The following is a 21,329-nucleotide window of genomic DNA, read 5'->3' as shown; positions in this document are numbered from 1 at the left end:
GTGGGTCTGTGAGTTCAAGGCCAGGCTGTTCTTCAGAGAGAGCAAGTTCCAGGACAGTCAGAGCTACACAGAAAAACCCTGACTCAAAAAAAAAAAAAAAAAAAAAAAAAAAAAAAAAAAAAAAAAACCCAGAAATAATACAAATAAAATAATAATAAACTTCAAAATGTTCTTTATCCATCAAAAATGCTAGCCTTTTAATATTGACATGTTGTTAATTTTTTTCTAATTAAAAAGTAGCTAAGAAAAACCGTAGAAGCTGACCATATAAACCATCACTAGTAGAAAAGTCTTATTTTTCTTTTTCTGCTAACTACCCAAAATGCAAAATACTACTGAAGAATTCTTCAGCTCAATGACAGAAACTCGAAGTCTGCCTCATCTTGATTCACCCATGAAACTATTCAATGGTTAGTACACTAGCTCTCCTGATTTAAAGGAGCCAACCTAAATGCTGTTTATTATGAGATTTAAAGGTCTCACACATAAAAATCTTGACTGGTAAGCATTTAAAAAGAGAGGACATCAGTGTTCTGAGAGGCTGGAGAGACTCTGCTCCTTCCCATTTGATCCTTTACATATGCTTGGCAGTATACTCAAAGCTGCCCACAACTCACCCCGGCATTCCAGACTAGGTGGGAGAGATAAATAGAAGGCAAGCTGCTCTATTTTAAGAATATGATCTGAAAGCTATGGACACTTGCTAATATCCTACTGGGTGATAAAATTAGTCATGCACTCCGTCTAAATACACAAAAGAATGGACATCTAGTCTACCTTCACATATCCATCGAGGCATATGAAACTCATGGAAATGTATTACTAAAAAGAACAGAGGGATGGATTTGAGATCAAGTATAATAAGGCTATCACAATTCAAACCAGGCATGGCGGTGCACATCTATTATCCTGGTACTGGAAAGTGAAAAAGCAAGAGGATTATTGAAAGTTCAAGACCAGCTTGGTCTGTGTGCAAGTTCAGGCCAGACAGTTGACACACAGCAAGATCCTGACTTTTAATAAAGGAAAAGGAAAATCTCGATTAGGATGTCCTTTCTGCCAAATTTTACCTAAAGTCTTGATTACAAATACTCTGGCAAAGCTGATGATGTTGGGGAACTGTTATGTTTTTCTGCCTAGAATGGTATTTTTAAGGACGGAGGCTTAAGATGGAGGAGCTCTTAATAAGGACTAGTTACCCCTTTCTGTTCCTCAGTCTGCTGAAGTGGGTCATCGGTGACATCCCAGTGAAGAAGACAGCACTGGTAGCTGAGGCTATCCCACTCTTCACTATGTTACAATTAACAATAGCACATCCCTTTTTTTACTGCCAACCAAAATGAATGCTACATCTAAGTTGCAGATATCGATTTTCATTTTTAAGACTTATTTTCCACAGTGACTGAGTAAGAGCAAGCAGAGATTTGCTTTCAAATTCTATCCAGCCTCAGACCGCCTATGAGCCTCAGGATCAGTTGTATTTTTGTGCGCCCTGCTTGCTCATGTGTTCAGTGGAACTAGAAAGCTACTCATAGGTGGATATAAGAAATAATTAGGCCATAGTTAGTACTGGGTCAATATGAAACACATGTTGAACATTTTTCTAATCACTAACATATCCAGTACTGAAAAGTTTGGGTTATAAACTTTCGAATTGGACTAGTGGTTACTTTTTCTCCATGAGTTCTAGTCTGTTTGGCTCCTAATGGTAAACTCCCATCAAATTATTAGTTCTTGTTAGTGCCAAAAAAAAAAAAAAAAAGAAAAAGAAAAAAGAAAAAGATAAATGGACCCTTAGCTGTGGAAAAATTGCCTTCTGAAATAACCTCTTCTTGACATATCCAGAATGTAGGTGCAGTCTTTTTCTCTAAGACAAAAAAAAAAAAAAAAGTTTTCTTGTTGGAGTTAGATTGAGGCTATTATCTTCCAATCATTAAGGGAGGTTATTACCACAGAGTATGAAATGAAAGCCACCTGTCTTCACATAGGGAACTCTTAGAAATAGCCCTCTTTCCCCCATGAGCAAATAGGAAAGGAGAAGAAAGACTCTAATAATGGGTAGCACTGAGAATGCTTTCTCGTGTTCTCAACCTAAATTGGCACATGATGACTGAACACCATCTCTCGGAACTTAAGAGAGATACTGACTCATCCATTAGGTCCTACCTCACAGCCCAGAGGCACCAGAAAGGAGATTTTTGTTTCCTCTGTTGCCTCCCTCTCACCAAACTGACTCAGCAATTCAAGAAGTTCTGTCCCCAGTCTGAAAGGTTATCCTTCCTAAAGGCTAGAGAGCAGCACTTAAGGACACTCTAAGCCATCCACTGAGACACAGTCAGGCGAAGGTTGCAGTTAGCCCCATAAGCATTCCTGTATGATTTTCCCCTTTTAAAAAAATTAACTCTTATGTGTATTATGCATACACACCAATATGTGTATGTTAATATGTGCATATATAAGGATATGTATGTGCATATAAATGTATACATATGCACGTATATATAGCTTCTCAATATCTCAGTTATCTTTTTAGATTTACTTTCATTATTTTATGTCTATGTGTGTATAGATATATACCCTGTGCATGCCTTGTACTCAAAGAGGTCAGATAAGTCCATTGGATTCTTTGGAAGCAGAGTTACAAATGGTTGTGGATACTGTGAGGGTGAGAGGAGCTGAGCCCCTCTGTAAGAGAAACATGTGCTCATAACCATTGAGCCATCTCTCTAGTCCCTTAATTCTTCATTTATAATAGCCTATTTCTTCCTCTTTGAAAGATGTTTGGCCTGAGACTCTAAGGTAAATACTACATTGATTAACCTTTTAAAACAGAAATAAATATGTTTTAAATGGGGTGGGGTTGGCAGATAAATGCACACAAATGTATATTGAAAAGAAAAAAGAGAGAAGAGGCAATGGTGAAAATTTTAAAACACCAGTCGAGGTGATAAGCACATCTTTCCTAAGAGGCATAACAGGAAGATCACACTCCACCAGGCATCATCTTATGAGAAAATTGTTTCTGTGCACTGTGGGATATCTCACAGCATCCCCAGCCTCTGCTTAGTAGGCTCCAGTAGCACTCCGGTACCCAGCCAGGACGACCTAAAGGCATCTCCAGACTTCACAAACATCCCAGGGAGCACTGAGAACCACTCTACCTGCATGTTCAAGAAGAGGCTCTTGCCTTTTGGTTGTAACTCTATCATACAGCTTAATGATTCCCAAACACCTGATGTGTTGAAAATAGCAATTAGCAGACCACCTCCCTTTCTTTTGTTGGCCTTCTCTTGTTAGGCTTTTAGGGAGAGAGGGAGAAGAGGGGCTCAGGAGGAGTTGCAGAACCATCTTTCGAGTGAATGATTGATGGAAAAGCAAGCAATATGGCAGATGTCTAAAGTAAAGCAGAAGTCTCAGACCCACCAGAAAAAAATGAAGTGTCTACTCTTGAAGGTTGTCAAGGGAAGAGAAGATCTTTGACCAAGAAGAAGCAGGCTTAGTTAATACATAATCTATGGAACCATGATTCAGGTAGGAAAGCTGGTCATACAAGACATAAACTAAATATGGGACACACTTCTCTGTGTAGGATAGCAGAGCTTGTGGTAATGTGTGGAACATAGAATGTGACATTAGTCAAGCCATCATTGACCTCCTGGTAACAGGGATGGAGCAGTAACTGACTGTGTTCCCACCCTGCTTGTAGCCATCCCTGCCACATAGAGAGTCTGAGCTCTAGAGTCCTGCTGAATCCTAAGCAAGCGGAGCAACTATGAGAATTTCCAGTTCTTTATTCTTGGCCATTCTCCTTTAGATTCCAATCCTTTGGGAAGCTTTCGAATAAAAGAAAAAGTGAACCCCTAACATTTAATCTCTCCATGGTATCCATAAATAACAGACATAAGGGAGAAGTCAAGATGCAATAAGGAAACATCTGAGTTTTGTACTCGGTGGAAACTGTGAGAAGGTCTCTATAAGTGTTCTCCTCCTTCGAGAGGCTTCTAAGTAATTACCACCAAGATGTTTCCTTATCCTGGTTGAGACCAAAGAGATGAGAACCGAGGGAGGAGCATTGTTTTTTGTTTAGTTCTCACAAACATCGAGATGTATCATTAGACTGAAGTCTCCTGGTAATGTGACTTCCACCCTAAGCCTTGAGAAGCTTCACATTCATTAGAAAATACCATCCTGGTCAGCAAGCCTCCAGCCTCATATTCTTATCATATTATTCTAAAAGCATTCCATGTGACTCATATAGCATTATCTACCTTCTGCCTTTGCTTCAGAGAAAAACAATACCCAACACATGTCATGATTTGCAAGGATGACACTGGCCAGGCAGACTAAGAACTAAATCAAAAGAGAGGAAGATAGGAAGAAGGGAGCATCTGCTGTGCACTCTACTTGTTTCTGTTAAGTCCTGATGGGTACTTAGCATGGACCAGACCTTGGTATATTTTTAATTCATGTTTATTTACTTGTTAGAGTGCTAGGGAATCTACGAGTACTGCAGTGTGCCTGTGGAGGTCAGGGGTCAACCTGCAGGAGTCAGTTCTTCCTTCCATGGTATGGGACATAAGGATTGGATTCTGTCGTCAGAACTTGGTAGCACGAGCCTTCACTCTGGTGCCACCCTCAAGCCTGGAATTTTTACCTATCTCTTTCACTTTCTAAAAAGTTGATGTGGCCTGTATTTTTATGGATACAAAATAGGAACGCTACACACACAGACACACACATACACACACACACACTCACATGTGCACACACACACACACAACTGAAGTATTATATGGCACAAATAAAGGGGAAATAAATGAATGAATAATATAAATCATATGTGAACTGTAAACCTGACACATTTTACATCAGCTCTTTCATAGAACAACCCTGCCGGCCCATGTATTAATGCATTGTTTCCTACTAGAACATCAACCTCTCCAATTTTACTGTCAGATCAATACAGAACTCTTCTCTATAGAATAGTTCCTGGCACAGCGAATACACTAAATGAACATTTTCTTGCATGGACACATAAATAAAAGAAAACAAAGATTAGTCTCCCTCATTTCTACCCAGGTTCCCCTTTACACCCCATTCAACACACATATTGGGAAGAGAACCGTTAGGTGGGTAGGGAAAGGTTACAAAGATACAACGTGTTATAGAAAACCTTGGGAATCCTCTCAAGAATGGGCTCATGCCTGCCACCTGCCACCTGCCACCTGCCACATTCAACTGGCTTACACAAATAACCATATCATCTCAATCAGCCCCACCAAACATCTGAACAAAACAAGGCAGTTGTTATTCTCACTGTGCATGTTTCGAAAACTGAGTTTTTTTGGAAGTTAAAGAAATTGACTATAATGTGTAGCAAAGACCACAGAATCCAGATCTACCATTTTTAGTAGCTTTCCACCCTACCGGAGTAGAGCAACACATATTCATAATTCAGCACACATTTTATAATTCTGCTGATGGGAAAATGCTACCAGAGACCTGGAGAAATTCGTTTTAATGGCAGGTGTCTCCCAAGAAACCAGGGGTACTTTAATTCACTTGAAGTCGTATGATGTTCAAGAAAACATCCTCAGCTATAATGTATAATGTATAATGGCCTACAAATGACCACAGGCAGCATCAATAATCAGAGCTGGAGTTAAAGCAATAAATAGAATGGCCGAGACAATCACATCCAGAGATTTTTAATGGTGTGATAGTGGCCTAAGATTCTGGAGCAGCCAGAGCCATGGCTATCTTCACGAAGGAAGCCAAGCGAACTGACAATGATGTCAGCTGACATGAATATCCACAGCTGGCGTCTCTTGGGCCAGCTGTTACATCGAATCAGCAGTCCTCCGAGGCAGCTGATCTTCGAGTTCAGAGTTTCTGGCAAAGACTGCACGTGCTTCACGGCTGGAAGAGCCAGCCCTGGTAACTGCAGCTGTCAGGGTGTGTGGGATCATGCAGAGCAGAGGGTCCCAGAGTTCAGAGTTTGTGCAACAGTCCATGTGTGTCTCTTTCTCACTTCCTTTGCACGTTGTCAGGCTGTACATATCTATCACACCACAGGAAGTGTGACCGATACATTAGGATTTTGTCACTCTCTTTGCCCTACTCAGAAAAAAAACTGTCGTGTCTGATGTTAGCATGTACAAGGGCCAGGTGTGGTGGCACACTCCTTCAATCTCAGCACGCAGGAGGCTGAGGCCAACAGATGTCTGTAAGGCCTAGGCCAGCTTGGTCTTCATAGCGAGTTCAAATACAGCCAAACAGTTGATTGCCACACAGTGCGACTATGTCAGGTTTTATTGGTTTTTGTTGTTGTTGTTTGTTTTTTTGTTTTTTGTTTGGGCTGGGGAGGGTTATTTGAGACAGCATTTCTATGTATGTAGCCCTGGCTGTCCTGGAATTCACTCTGTAGACCAGGCTGGCCTCAAACTCACATCCCTCCCTCCCTGATTTTGAAACCACATTGTTTATATCTCAGGCTAGCCTAGAGCCTCAGTCTCCCTACCTCAGCCTCCAGAGCTCTGTAATCAAGCCTGTGCAGCCACATTCGCCTTAAGGAACCTCTTTATGACATAAATTGTTCTGGTTTGTGTGGAAGCAACCTTGGCCATTACAGCAAAGGCCAAAGTCGAATGCTTCACTAGCGTGCTAGTTAGCTTTCTCATCCCTGTGACAAATGAGCAACTTAAAACAGGAAGAATTTCTTGGGACCCAGGGCTTGGGGAGATGCCATCTGTAATGTCAGGGAGGGAACAGAAGCAGGAGCAGCAGATCACACTGAAGACAGAGAGGGAGGAAGAGAGAGGGAGGGAGGGCAGGGGAAGGAGGGAGAAGGACAGAGACAGAGAAAGAGAGAGAGAGGGAGGGAGGAGAGAGAGAGAGAGAGAGAGAGAGAGAGAGAGAGAGAGAGAGAGAGATACACCCAGTTAGCTCTTTCATTTATCTATCTGTATTTAGTCTGGGTCCTCAGTCCTTGCTATAGTTGGTTTCTTCATCTCAGTTAAGTCTCCCTGGAAAAGGCCTCACAGACAAGACCAATGGTATGCTCTATTAATGTCCTGGGGATGATTTATTCCAACTGGCCATCAAAACTAACCATTATACCCGAGAAGTCCCTATGTAAAACTAAATAAGATAAAACCAATCAGACTCGGATTAAAAACTGCCCAAGTGTTGGGAACCTTGTGTGCATTAGGTGTGGTACCCGACGGGAAGCTATGGTGCTCAGCTATTGCTACACGCTCCTAAATCTGCACATGAGAAAAATGCATCAGGGACCCCGCATATACCACAGTAAGCATTAAAAAGAAATCTCTCCTTTTTTCATGTCAGGCTTGAGAAAGAGATCCAAGATCTTGAAAAGGCAGAATTGCAGATCTCAGCCAATGAAGAGGCCATTCTCAAGAAGCTAAAGTCGATTGAGAGGACCACAGAAGACATAATCAGAGTGAGTGTAGCTCATCTTGAGACTGATTCCCTCAGAAGACTCCACAAACACTACACTTCACAATTTTTCAAAGTAGTTCTACACGCGTATTTTTATTTTTTTAAACTAAGCTCATCATGAAATCTTTTATCTTACAGTCCGTGAAGGTGGAAAAGGAAGAAATCCCAGAAGGTATGTTTTTCAGCAGCCTGTTTCATGTCGAAGCAAGGTAATTTTCATAAAGTCACTGGCTTTGTTTCACCATTATAAGTATCTTACATGTATTTTACAGAGTCAATCGAGGACATCTATGCTAATATTCCTGACCTTCCAAGTTCCTACATACCTTCCCGACTAAGAAAGGAAAGAAACGAAGAGCCAGATGACGAGCAAAACAGAAAAGGTATGTGAGAACCTGCATTCAAAAGCATGTTCATTGCAGGCGTCTTTAAGATTAGTGTGAGTGTTGTGTGTGTGTGTGTGTGTGATATGTATTATGTATGTATGTATTATTGTTATGTATGCTTGTATTGTATGTGTTATGTATGTATGTATTGTATGTGTTGTTTTATGTATGTGTTGTAAGTAGTGTGTGTGTGTGTGTGTGTGTGTGAGAGAGAGAGAGAGAGAGAGAGAGAGAGAGAGAGAGAGAGAGACTGTGGATACACACAGGCCACAGCATTCCTATAGAGGTCAGAGGACAACTTTCGAAGGTCAGTTCTCCCTTCCTCCCTTGTTTGAGGTAGGCTTTCTCTTGTGTCTGCCAGTGTACAGAATACTGCAGGCCATCTGGCCCAGAAGTTTCAAACCAGTTCTCCTGTCTCTGCATCCCGCCTCACCTAAGAACAGGTATATACCATCATATCTGGCTTATATTTTTAAAAAATGTTGGTTCTTAGGATTGAACTCAAGTCCTTGGACAGCAAATGTTTTTTCCCACTAAGCCGTATCCTTTGCCCCTCAATTTCAGATTTTATATAAGTCTTCACAACTTGATTATGTTTCCACTTGGGCAAAGGTCCACTGTACAAGTTCCCAGTTCCCAGGCTATGGGGCAGATCCTCAGGCTCTCGCAGTTGGGGCTAATGAAGGTGGAATACTCAATCCATGCATTTAGCTCCTGACCAAAATAGCCAGAAACAAGTGAGACAAGACCTGAGACAGGCAAGAAATGCTTTAAAACTTCTCTGCTCAAAAATCTCATCCAGTAGATATTGAGTAACTAAAATATTTTAAGTGAAAATGTCTTCTAGGGAAGGTTGGGCATTATTTATCTTCACAGGATAATGATTTTCATTTTTAAAAAAAAATGCTGTGAAACCTCTGGGAAAATGAAGGTTTGGCCAGAGAGGAAAACTTTGGATTTTAGAATTGAAGGAGAAGCTAATCTCTGTCTTCAGGGAGCAGTCTGTATTCGCTCAACAGATATTTAATGAATAAATACTATACACCATGCTCACTTAGGCACACCGTAGGCATTCACCAAATTAACCATTTGGGGAGTACAGTGCAGAGAACGGAGACAGGGCTGTGAGGCAGGGAGAAGGGTAAGCATCTTGCAGGTTTAATTGGGTACCCAGGGAAAGCCACAACAGAGGAGACAAGAAGTATAAGATGAGCTATAGGAAAGTACACCAAAAGCAAGCTCTGACATGTTCTAACGCTACTTAGAATGCTGTTCCCTCACCTGTTAAAATGCCTGCCATGAGGCTCTTGCCTGGGCCACGAGACAGACTTCAACCCTCTGCCCCTCTGAGTCCCCGTCCCCCTGTCCCTGTCTTCACCTTCCAGTGAAGTTTGCATTGCTCTCTGTTAAGCCATCCATCTACTTAGATGTGGTATTAAATGAGAAAGATAAAAGGGAGGTGGCTGGAGAGAAGGGTCAGCAATGAAGAACACCTGCTGCTCTTGCAGATGAGCCAGGTTCAATTCCCAGAAGCAACATGGCAGCTCACAAATATCTGTAGGCCAAGCCCCGGGGGCTCTGAAGCCCTTCTCTATCTTCCTCAGGGACCAGGCATATAAATGCTGCACAGATATACATGATGGCAAAATAATCATACATGTAAATTAAAGGGTTTCTTTTCGTTTTTACAAAGAGACAGAGCTGGGATTCTGCACTGCTCGTATCACATCTGAGCTTCCTCTGCGCTGTGGAGACCTCAGGGTACTTTACAGTGTCCGTAGGCAGCTCAACTTCCAGCAAGGATGTAGCTTAACAAATTGTACACTTCACCTGCTTCGGCCTACAGTGTGGGGTTCTTCCTAAGAGAAGAAGGGAGAATTTCTCCTTGATCAGTAAACAAAAGTGTGTAAGTCTGGCTGGTCACTTCTGTTGGTCTTGGTTCCCTGTGAATATACCAACTCTCCTACTGACTCCTTCAAATTATTTTTCCAAGATGCTAGACTTCCTAAGACAACATGTTATGCAGAGTCAGTTGTTTTAGAAATGATTGGTAAAAATAGAAAAAAAATTAAAGATGGTGTGTGTGTGTGTGTGTGTGTGTGTGTGTGTGTGTGTGTGTTAATAAGTTTATGTGAACCACATTCATTCAGGTTCCCTAGAGGAGCCAGAAGGATTCAGATTCCCTGGATATTGAGTTAAAGAGGTTACGGACCTCCTCGCATAGGCAGTAGGAATGTAGCTCAGGCTTTCTTGTAGATCCATCTCTCCAGCACCCAAATCAGGAGGATGTGTAGGGAGGGTTGGGTTTTTGAGACCGGTTTTCTTTGCGTATTCTTGGTTGTCCTAGAACTTGCTCTGTAGACCACGCTGTCCTTGAACTCACAGAGATTCACCTGCCTCTGCCTCCTGAGTGCTGGGATTAAAGGTGTGCACCACCACACCTGGGTTAGGAATTTTTAAATGTCATATAAAAGACTATCAAATGGTGTAAAGCTAAACAAATTAGTTTACGAGAGAAAAAGGGTTGCTAAAACGAGCATTAAATTTATCTTTTAACAGCTTTGTATGCTATGGAAATTAAAGTTGAAAAAGACTTGAGAACTGGAGAGAGCGTGGTTCTATCCTCAATACCTCTCCCATCAGACGACTTTAAAAGTACAGGAGTAAAGGTGTATGAGGACCGGCAGAAATCAGTCTACGCAGTCAGCTCCAACCAGAACACAACCTACAATGGCACCGATGGCCTTGCGCCTGTCGAAGTAGAGGATCTCCTAAGACAAGCCTCAGAGAGGAACACAAAATCACCCACAGAGTACCATGAGCCTGTGTATGCCAATCCATTTTGCAGGCCTATGACCCCACAGAGAGAAAGAGTCCTAAGCTCTGGACCAAATTTTCATGAAAAGATAATGATGAAAGCTAACGGACTAGGCACCCATGAAAATGAATCTGTGCATGATATGACCGACGGGCTCTCAGAGAGGAGAAGCAATGGTCTGACTCACACCAGCCCCACTCGGCCAACACCTCAGCCCCGATCGATGGTTCGGCAAGTGGAAGAAATGGTCCACACCCAGCAAAATAGGATGCCAAGTCCTTGGGAAGAATCCAACACCAAACAGAACGACTATGAAGTTTCTCCAGGGACCGAACGGAGCCCCAGCAGAGCAAGCCCTGGGAAATCAGAACCCCAGTGTTCCTCACCCACTTGTCAGGAGGAGGCAGATGTCAGATACAACATCGTTCACTCTCTGCCTTCCAATGTGGATGACACAGAACCTGTAACGATGATTTTCATGGGGTATCAGCAGGCAGATGATAACGAGGAAGAAAAGAAGCTTTTGACGGGCTACGACGGGGTCATCCATGCAGAACTAGTCGTGATTGATGACGAGGCAGAGGATGATGAAGGACAAGCTGAGAAGCCATCCTACCACCCCGTAGCTCCCTGCAGTCAGGTTTACCAGCCAGCCAAACCAACCCCACTTCCTAGGAAGAGATCGGAAGTTAGTCCTCTTGAAAACACAAGCCATAAATCTCCCCACAAAAATTCCATGTCTCTGAAAGAGCAAGAGGAACGTTTAGGCAGCCCTGCTGGGCGCGCTCCCCTGGGTGTTCCAGGAGCTGGAGATGGGACTGAGGATCCTTCTTTAACAGGTAATAAAAATGGCAAGGTTTGTCACTGCTGTTTACTCATGTGACAGTCTCCTCTGTTAATGAATGCACCACCTCATAAACTAATACACCCTGGACAGCTTTTATTAATCCGAATTGTTGTCAACAGAGCAAAGTAAGTCACACCAGAAGATAACGAAAGTGGAAAGTTCGTCTTGCTTTGTTTTAACATTGCATTGGCTGCCTTCAGCTACTGGAAATGTGTTTTCTAGGAGGGAGCAATGCCTTATGGGAATAACTGGGGTGGCTAATTAATGGGCTGATCATCAAAAACATAGTTTTCCGGCAGATTTCAATGACAACTACTTTCCTGTGCCTCTCTGTGACTTACATTTTACACATAAGTTAACGTGTAGCCTTAATTTTACAAGGAAGTAGAAGACACATACTATTTTCTTTGCGTTTTATTACTCTGCCATATCTCCTTTCTCTATACTTTTATAGGCTTATTAACTTTGGTTCTTTAATTTTCTACATTTTAAAATTTCTATCCTGCATCATTTATGACTCAATTTTTCATAGTCTTCTCCAATTTGGTATAGTTTTTTTTTTTTTTTCTATTTTCTATATAACTGCATTTCACATTCTCTATGACTTTTTATGGCTTTGTATCTCTTGAGCTATTTTAACACTGAATGAAAAATAACTCTAGCACTTTTTCTACAAGCTAACAGATCCTCAATTTCAAATTCCTTGTTATCACTCAGATGCAGAGAATTATCATTTATAAAAAATGAATAGGAATCTGACAAAACCGATTAGAATAACTAGGTTCATCTTGGTTAAAAACACAAATGCACAGTTTCTAAACATTAGAAACATAAAGAAATTTTAAATGTTGCTAATTGAAGAGTAACCATTAAAAAGCAATAGCTATTAAGTGCCAGCCATCCAAGAAAGTAAAACCTGATAGTTTTATAGCAGTGCGGCAGGACCTATATGACTCAAGATATTTCTTCCTCATCAAGCCATAAGTTCAGTCTTGTTTTGCTAATAACACCATAATAGGAACATTCTTCCATTCTTTTAAGTTTTTGAGTTAGGTGAACCCATCACAAGTTTAATCAAGAAATCTGAAGGATTTCTACCCTCTTGGGAAATGTCCCCACATGTGTCTCCCTCAGAGTCTGGAGTAATGTCCCCCACAATGGAAAGCAGCAGATACTAAGTTTCCTTCCTTTTGGAGAATTGGCTTTGTTTGCTGGACAAATGTTCCTTTTGAAATTCATTCTTAAGACAATGCATGTAACCTGGAGAAAAGGACCGCTCTGTTTATGAAGTATTGGCATGACGCACTGTAAAAGAAAACAAAAACAAAAACTCCCTGTTTTGATGTTGGGTTTTAGCCAGCTCCTCCAAACACCCCTGTTCCTTCTTCCCTGACCATATTACCACATTTACCTCAAGAAAAATGGCAGGAAGTGACTAACATTTCCAGACAACACTAATCATGCTACTGAAATAAAATTATGAAAACAGGAAAACCTATTCCAAAGTAACAATACAAAGTCTTGTGCTATCAGCCTAAGTATCTTGTGAAGAGAATGCTCCAAATTCCTTACCCTTCGCTGTTATATTCTTTTACATCTCTGCCTTCCAACGCATCACAAAGATTACAGAGTGGAGGTGTTAGTTTGAATGAGTTTTTAAAAATAAGTCAATCAGATTATAGTGCTTTCAGGGGCTGACTATGTGCATTGAGAACATAGCTACCTATGTACTTCAATTTCACAAGTACATTGTACTTTTCAACATCACACGTGCATGCATGCATGAATACATACATACACACATACATACATACATACACACACATACATACACACACATACATACACACACACATACATACACACACACATACATACATACATACACACATATATACACACATACATACACACACATACATACACACATACATACATACATACACACATACATACACACATACATACACACACATACATACACACATACATACATACATACACACATACACACATACATACACACACATACATACATACATACACACATACACACATACATACACACACATACATACACACATACATACATACATACACACATACATACACACACATACATACACACATACGTACATACACACACATACATACATACATACACACATACATACACACACATACATACATACACACACATACATACATACATACATACATACACATACATACAGAGAGAAATGCTACAATACTTAAAGACCCACAATTTAAGTCAATCCCTTTATTACAGTACAGAATTCCTGTTAAATACTAATAGTAATAGTAGACACAATTAAGAATTGTCTCTTTTTATTTGTTGTTAATTTGCTTATCAACATCTTATCTCAGGAACCTTTCATGGGAATGGGAAAGGACACAGTGGGTAAGAGCACTTCCTCTACAAAATAGGGAGTTTGAATTCCAACCACCCATATAAAAGCCTATAATGCCACTATTGCAGGAGCAGACACAGGCAGATCCAGCAGTCCATTGGCCACCCAGACTGGCTTCAACTGTGAGCTCAACTTCGGGGAAAGACTCTGTTCCAAGGCAACAAGGCATGGATTAATAGATAAGACCACCTGAAGTCCTGCTTTGGCCTCCTGTGTGCAGCATACATTCAGTGTGCGCATCAAGCACACACACACGCGCACACACACAAACACACACACACACACACACACGAACATACACACACACACACACACACACACACACACACACACACACACACACGGGGGAGAGAGAGAGAGTTTCTCACTTGAAAAAAATGTATGTAAGTGGAAACCAGTTCATCATGGATAGTCTAACCACAGTATATTTAGTAAAATTGTGAACACTGCAAAACATGGCAGAAATGTTTAGGTGATCGTAGACCTTGCTCTCTCTGGTAGACCTCACACACCTGTTCTTGCTCCAGCTCGGCTCTGTGATTGTAGAGGTGTCCGTGGTACTTTGTGATAAAGAGGCAGAAAAACTTTAGCTCGGGAGCTTTCACACACAGTTGATTCAGAAACAGCCAGTAGGGTTCAAGGGATACTGAGTGTAAAACACAAATCCCAAACCAAGTTTAAGCGGCTAAAACAATGTATCTGAGACCCGAGAAGAGCAGAAAAGAGGGGTCAAGAGGACTGAAGGCACACCATTTGGGGGAGCATTCTTGCACTGACTGGGCATGCTTGCCCGCTCTCCACACTTCCACCTGGAGTTATGACTACTGCCACAGGCTTGGAGAAAGGGATTCTGGTGGAGCTGACTTCCCTGCATGCCCTGGGACACAGGAGGGACTCTCTTTACAGACTCTCAAGATGGAGCATAACTGTAGGGAATAGGATTTAATCCCTACCTCAAAACAGACCTTTAAACAACCCCTCATCCCTGCTCTCTATCGGCACTGGTAATGCAAGGGGCCACAAAAGTCCCAGAGCAGACCCTCATGAGCCTTGCCTCCTGCCTGTTCTGAGGAGGGGCTGCAGGCTCCTGCTCAGAGGTTAACCACAGTGCCCATCCATCCTGCTGACTGGGCAAAGGAAATTCTCTCAAGACAGCCTGAACACAAAGAATAGTCTTGGTCTTGCTGTTAGAAGTGACTGTCTTCATCACTTTCAAGTGAAAGGGATTCTTTTAACCTCTGTCTCAGAGGGAGCACGGCAATGAGAGTGACCTCATGACAATGGCAGGGCCGCATGCCTCCCAAAGTTAGGGTCACTGCTCTGGTCGATGGGTAACTGATGTGTGGCATGGAGATGGAAAGAAGCATGTCTTCTTTTATTGTCACACTAAACCAAAATTGTACGATTAGCTAAATGGCCGTTCCTTGGGCCATTTTACAAACAAATGTAATATTACACAATTAATGTAATCATTTGCTCAATGCCTTGAAAGCATCTTACAACTTTTAGGACATGACTGAGGCAGCCATACTCAAAGGCCCTTAGTAAAAGGCATAATACCAGAACACTGAATGAGCATGATCAATTAATTCTACTGCATTTTTAAAATGCTTCCTCGTCAGTAGAACACACTCAAAGATACACCTGCCATTCAAAAGCATAACTATACATTGACGCTTAATTATTAATTCATCTCATTTCCTACATAGATTCAGTCCTTGTCATTGCATATCCAAAGATCAGAGAGACTTTGGACACCCAAGCTTAATGATATATTTTTTTAATTTTAATCACCAATCATATTTTAAGTTGAGTATCTTTTTGTTCAGTGATACAAAACTAAGGATATGCACAAAAGACAAACATTGACATAAAGTAGTAAATATATATACACATATATATGGGCTGTTAGTGCAAATACATACCATCAGCCTGTACTGTGTTTGCTCGGCTCATTTTTCTGACCTTTGTAGACATAGGTTCCTCCTAGTTCTGAACCTACGCCTGCCCTAAGTTAACCATAGCTCATTGTTTCTGCTGTCTCTTTATGCAACTAAAACAATGCTCACGCTGTTGGATAAAACCACCTGAGGTATGTTCTCAACTTTCCTACCTTCTATGAAATGGTCATTTAGAGTAAAAACTGTGATTCTTTTATAATTTGCTTTTTTTTTCTTTACTTTAATCTACAGCTTTAAGGATAAGGATGGCCAAGCTGGGGAAAAAGGTGATCTGAGAGCTGTGGTGCCCACCTGATTAACCTCTGAAGAAGAAGCCAAGAAATGCCTGAAAAACGTCTCTTCTGAATACTTTTATTTCTTGTTCTTAAAGTCCAAAACTGTATAATTATACCCATAGTAAACCACATAAATAAATAGTAGTCTTTATTTGTAAGGGGAAACCCCCCCCAAAAAAAAAAACTGGGGACAACAAATGCTAACTTTTCCAGTTACTTGACATGACTCAGTGGGGTCAGGGGAACCAGTATATTTTTATTGTATTGATACCAAAGCATTTCTAATAAGAGCTTGTTAAATTGAAGAATAAAGCTATTTAAAATACCTTGACTATCTTAACTGGCGTCGTAATGCTGCTGATGCAAAACTCATACACAGGTACACCTCATCCCGAGAGGTATTAGCCTTCCACACTGACAAGCATGCATCCTCTCAAAATCAGTAACTCCTTAAGGTAACTGCACGCTTGTGCCAAAGATGGATTTAGTTGGCTCAGCTGAGACTCTAATGAGATTGCACTCATCTACAAGGCACATATAACAGTTGTGCTTCTGCTCTGGGTGTGCTCGGGTTGGTTATCTTGCTAAAGTACAAGACATTCCAGAAGATAACAGGCTTTTTCATTTTTCCTCAAGTTCCATCCTCTCTTCAACTCAGTTCAGGGTGCAGTTAATGATTGCAGCTTGTGCCCCATATTCTCAAAGGGCACAAATCTGGTCCCGGTGAATAAGTTAGAATCTTCACATAAAAACAAGGAATAAGGGTTGGGGGTGTGGCTCAGCTGGTAAAAGTGATTGACTTGCAAGCACAAGCTCAACTCTCAGGTCCATGTAAAAATGTTGAGCGTGGTGGTGTTGGGGAGGGAAAGATGGGAGGATCCCTGGAGCACATTGGTCAGACAGCATGGCCTAATTGGTGAGCTCCAGGCCAATGAAAGGCCTTTCTCAAAGGAGGTAGATGATGTTTCTGAGGATGACACTCTAGATGGTTCTCCAGCCTCCACATACACACATTAGTGTGTATCTGCGCATGTGTACACAGGCATGCACACACACACACACACACACACACACACACACACACACAATGGACAGGCATATCATGCCATTCATAGGCATTCTTCCAAGACATTTGATCCTGATTTCAAAGAGAATAATCCTGTGCCAATGATTATCCTGTCTTTCATCTAACTTCCTCAAGATGGATGCCACATGGGACTGGCGAGATGGTTCAACAGTTAAAAGAACTGCCTCCTCTTCCAGAGGACCCGGGTTCAATTCCCAGAGCACACATGCTCTGTAACTCCAGTCTCGGAGTGGTGGGGAGAGGATTTCTCTTCCAACTTCTCTGGAATGTGTGTGATACACAGACATAAATATAAATGCAGGCCAAACACTCATGCACATAAAAATAAGTACATTTTTTTTAAAGATCTGTTCCACATATCTTCCCCTAGGCCTTCATACAAGTGTGTGTTACCCAAGTCCTCCACAGGGAATGATTGGCCTGTTTCCTCCCAGGACAGACTTTCTCTGCTGGGATGCTGTATAGTAAGGCATTCTCTTCCTTACTAGGCTAGAGGCAATATTAGGTAAAAACTGCAGGTTCTTGCAAAGATGGGGATTAGCCCATGAAGCATCTGTCCCACATGAGTTGTTTTTCAGAGGCCAGCTGTGCTTTGGCAGGACAGGGCTACTCTGCTAGTCCGAAAGGTACTGGACAATCTAAAGATTTACATTGCTGAGTTGCTCCTAGAAAATACCCTATTCAGTGTCCAAGGAACTCTTTCCTTTCCCGGTTCTGCCTTTAGCATAAGTGCCCTGGCAAATTATCCTCTCCTCTCCCTGCCACCTTCAAGATCCCTGTAGGAGTTTTATTTTAAAAACAGTCTGCAACACATGACATTAGGGATGCCTTGAAACCTCTCTGACTTCCTGGCATGCCTGAGTGGTTGGCTGATCTTGCCTGAATTCTTTTTCTTAAAGGTTTCCAAGCTAACTATCAAAAAGGAACCGACCTCAAATTACAGGTCAGTACAGGGCAATACATTTGTCTCAACCCATCCAGTTCAAAGCTGCTACAGAGTCTAATTCTTCTGGTTTATTTTACTCATCATCCCAATTCAAACACAACTGTGATTTCTGGAAACTGTCCCAGCACAGCCTACCAGTCCACTTACCACATTTATTGTCATCTGACCGGTGACTGGACCATCCTACTGGAACTAGTCATTTCTCTGAGGAAAAATCCCCAAAGGAGATATATGCAGAGAATATCCAATAAAAAAAAAGATGTGTATCCAGGAAATACTAATAATGTTAAATATTTTATTCATAATAGAAAAAAAAGACACTGGCAAAAATGGTCACGATGTAGTGCAGAACCAAGATAGTGCTGCATGCAGCAAGACTGACTCCAAAGAGAAATTTAACCACTGCATTGAACACCATCTAAAAATGTCTGCCTTAAGGGGAAGATGATGGAAGACAGACCCACAGTCTGCTCCCTCACTGAGGTCACTACTGTAAGGACTGACTCGCCCACACTTCTGAGCTGCAAATGCAGGAAAGTCACACATGCCCTGTAACCTTGTAGATGGTTCAGAGGGATGAAAAGACAGCACAGAGAGTGGCTGTAGGTATCCGTCTCTGCCTGCTCGGGGCTGTCCACTGTGGTTGTGGTACTGACCACACAGCAGCAGCAGCCACCCTCGATGTTAGCACGCAAACAATTTTCCCCGAACTCTGTTCCTTATCTCTAAAATGAGGTCAGTGGGTGGCTGTCACATGCCCTGCAGGGTTGTCTGAGGACTCGGCAGGTCAGTCACTGGACCATATCAAATGTCCCAGCAATGGTTAGATTTGGCTGAGAAGTCACACATTTAAGGCTCACACCACACCACCCCTCACTGTACACCTTCATGTCTCATGAGATTAGTACTTAAGTGAGAGAAGTGTTTAGTGAAGGGAAAATAGAACAAGAGATAAAGTTAGCCAGGTAGGACAACACAGCCTGTAGTCCTAGCAAGGCAGGAAGATCACAGGTCCAAGGCTAACCTGGACTGTCTGGTAAAAATGTCTCAAGTAATGCTTTTTTTTTTTTTAATTAAAGTAGGAGAGACAAAGATAATTTTTCTCAAGATATACTCAGTTGCTGTCTTAATTGGGTTTCCTGTTGTTGTGAAGAGACACCATGACCACAGCAACTCTTCTAAAGGTGAACATGTAATTGGGGCGGGCTTGTTAACACGGTGAAAAACATGGTGGCAGGAAGGCAGACATGGTACAGAGGAGAAGCTCACAGTTCATCTAGATCCACAGGCAGCAGGAAGAGAGGGACACAGGGCCCAACCCCAGGGACACACATCGTCCAGCAAGGCCACCCCTACGCTAAGAAAGCCACACCTCCTAAAGGTGCCACTCCCTGTGAACCTGGGGGGACAGTTTCTTTCAAACCACCACAGTTTGCTGCGGTTTTTTTTTTTAAAGAGGTATTTCCCACATTGACATTTTTTTGCTAAAATATCTATGTGCTTTTTAAGTGCTGACCTAAATACAAATGGAGTCTCTGGTTTCATTCATCTATATTCAACCAGCCGAGACCACATTTTACCCCCAGTTGCTAATACTAAACCTTTGTCACAAAAAACACAGATCAAGTAAGGGTGGACCTTCCAAAAACCAAAACTTACTGGGCTCTATCTGTCTATATCTCTGTGTCTCTCTTGATGTCTTTCTGTCTGTCTCTCTTCTGTGTGTATGTCTATCTCTCTTTGTCTCTGTGTGTGCATGTGTGTGTCTGTTTGTCTCTATCTCTCTACATACCTAGTCTGAACTGTGATTGACTTCATATATTATCATTGTACATTTGCTACAGTCAGTGAGTGCTGCATAGCACACTGTTACTAGGGTCCCATAGCTCATTCAGATAGCCTTGGTATTTGTATAATATCCTTTTATATTTCAGAATCCCATCTAAAAATCCAGTTACCCTTGGCTGCCTCTTGGCCATGATCATTGATTCAGATTGCACCTGTTTTGATGATGCTAACAATTCCGTATTTTGTAAGATATTTATCTACTATTTTATTTTCTGGGGTGTGTGTTATGTTTGTGTGTGTGTGTGTGTGTAGATTTTCATCATGTATCAAGGGCACGTTCTTTCATAATGATTGACCATTGTACCATTGCTGATGTTTGTTTGTGTGTGTGTGTGTGTGTGTGTGTGTGTGTGTGTGTGTATGTGTGTGTGTGTGTGTGTGTGTGTGTGTGTGTAGATTTTCATCATGTATCAAGGGCACGTTCTTTCATAATGATTGACCATTGTACCATTGCTGATGTTCACTTAGATACACTGGGACAATCAGAAAAATGCTTGTCTACCATTAAAGCTATTCCCCTATCTTTTGGGAGAAGGACTGCCCACTTCGAAGGGACAGAGTGTGAATCCCCTCCTGGAGGGCTCAGTACACAGTACATTCACAATTCTTCTAAACAACTTCAGTTGGTTTGCCAATGTTTTGCCAATGCCTTCTAGGACATTCACACACTAGGCACTGTAGCTTCTGACAGAAGCAATTCCCTCTTTCCAGATGACCCTAGCTTCAAGTTGACCAAAAATTTTAATCAGCACAGGGATTATTATAATATAATCACGAAATATTTAGTCAATCCGTTTTTGATTGGCTTGTTTTCTCACCTAGCTTTAAGAGTTCCTCATGAATATGTGGAATGTGACTTGCAAAATTAACTATACTCTTGCTGTTTGTGCAGTATTGACATTCTTTGAGGGATTTTTTGTTTTGTTTTGTTTTGTTTCCGAAGGTTTGCTGTTGTTTATTTGGTGGGCATTTGCAGAGTGTCCTGAAGCTTTTTGTATTTTAATGTTAATTCACTTCCCCAGTCCCATACTCAAGAGGTGACTAACTAAACCTTCCCATCTTAATTAGTAAAATAAAGGAAAGCCAGTGACTGGGTGGGGCGAGGGAGCTGCAGAGAAAGGAGGTCTAATCAGTCTGAGGACCAGAGGTCCGAGGATGGAGGGTGAAGGTCGTGGCAACTTGGAGTTTCTCAAGGACCACGTAGACCCAGGTGGGATTGATTGGTATTAAAAAGCTATGAACATTAAGGATTTTATAGGTCTAATATC

The 21,329-nt window shown here is 41.7% G+C and overlaps 1 protein-coding gene across 1 annotated transcript in view; it reads left to right on the top strand.

Moving 5' to 3' along the window:
* Positions 1 to 16,505, top strand: part of PALMD (palmdelphin) — a 47,288-nt gene extending 30,783 nt beyond the window's left edge. The window contains exons 4-8 of the mRNA XM_080915368.1: positions 7,348 to 7,462; positions 7,600 to 7,633; positions 7,734 to 7,844; positions 10,407 to 11,504; positions 16,137 to 16,505. Of these exons, the coding sequence (XP_080771494.1) occupies positions 7,348 to 7,462; positions 7,600 to 7,633; positions 7,734 to 7,844; positions 10,407 to 11,504; positions 16,137 to 16,180 (1,402 nt within the window). The 3' untranslated portion in view covers positions 16,181 to 16,505. The remainder of the gene's footprint in view (positions 1 to 7,347; positions 7,463 to 7,599; positions 7,634 to 7,733; positions 7,845 to 10,406; positions 11,505 to 16,136) is intronic.
* The last annotated feature ends 4,824 nt before the right edge of the window (positions 16,506 to 21,329 follow it).

The sequence above is a fragment of the Micromys minutus genome, assembly GCF_963924665.1.
Source record: "Micromys minutus genome assembly, chromosome: 4".
Taxonomy (NCBI): domain Eukaryota; kingdom Metazoa; phylum Chordata; class Mammalia; order Rodentia; family Muridae; genus Micromys; species Micromys minutus.
Note: the sequence above shows the minus strand (reverse complement) of the source record. Positions and strands in the feature narration are given on the sequence as shown.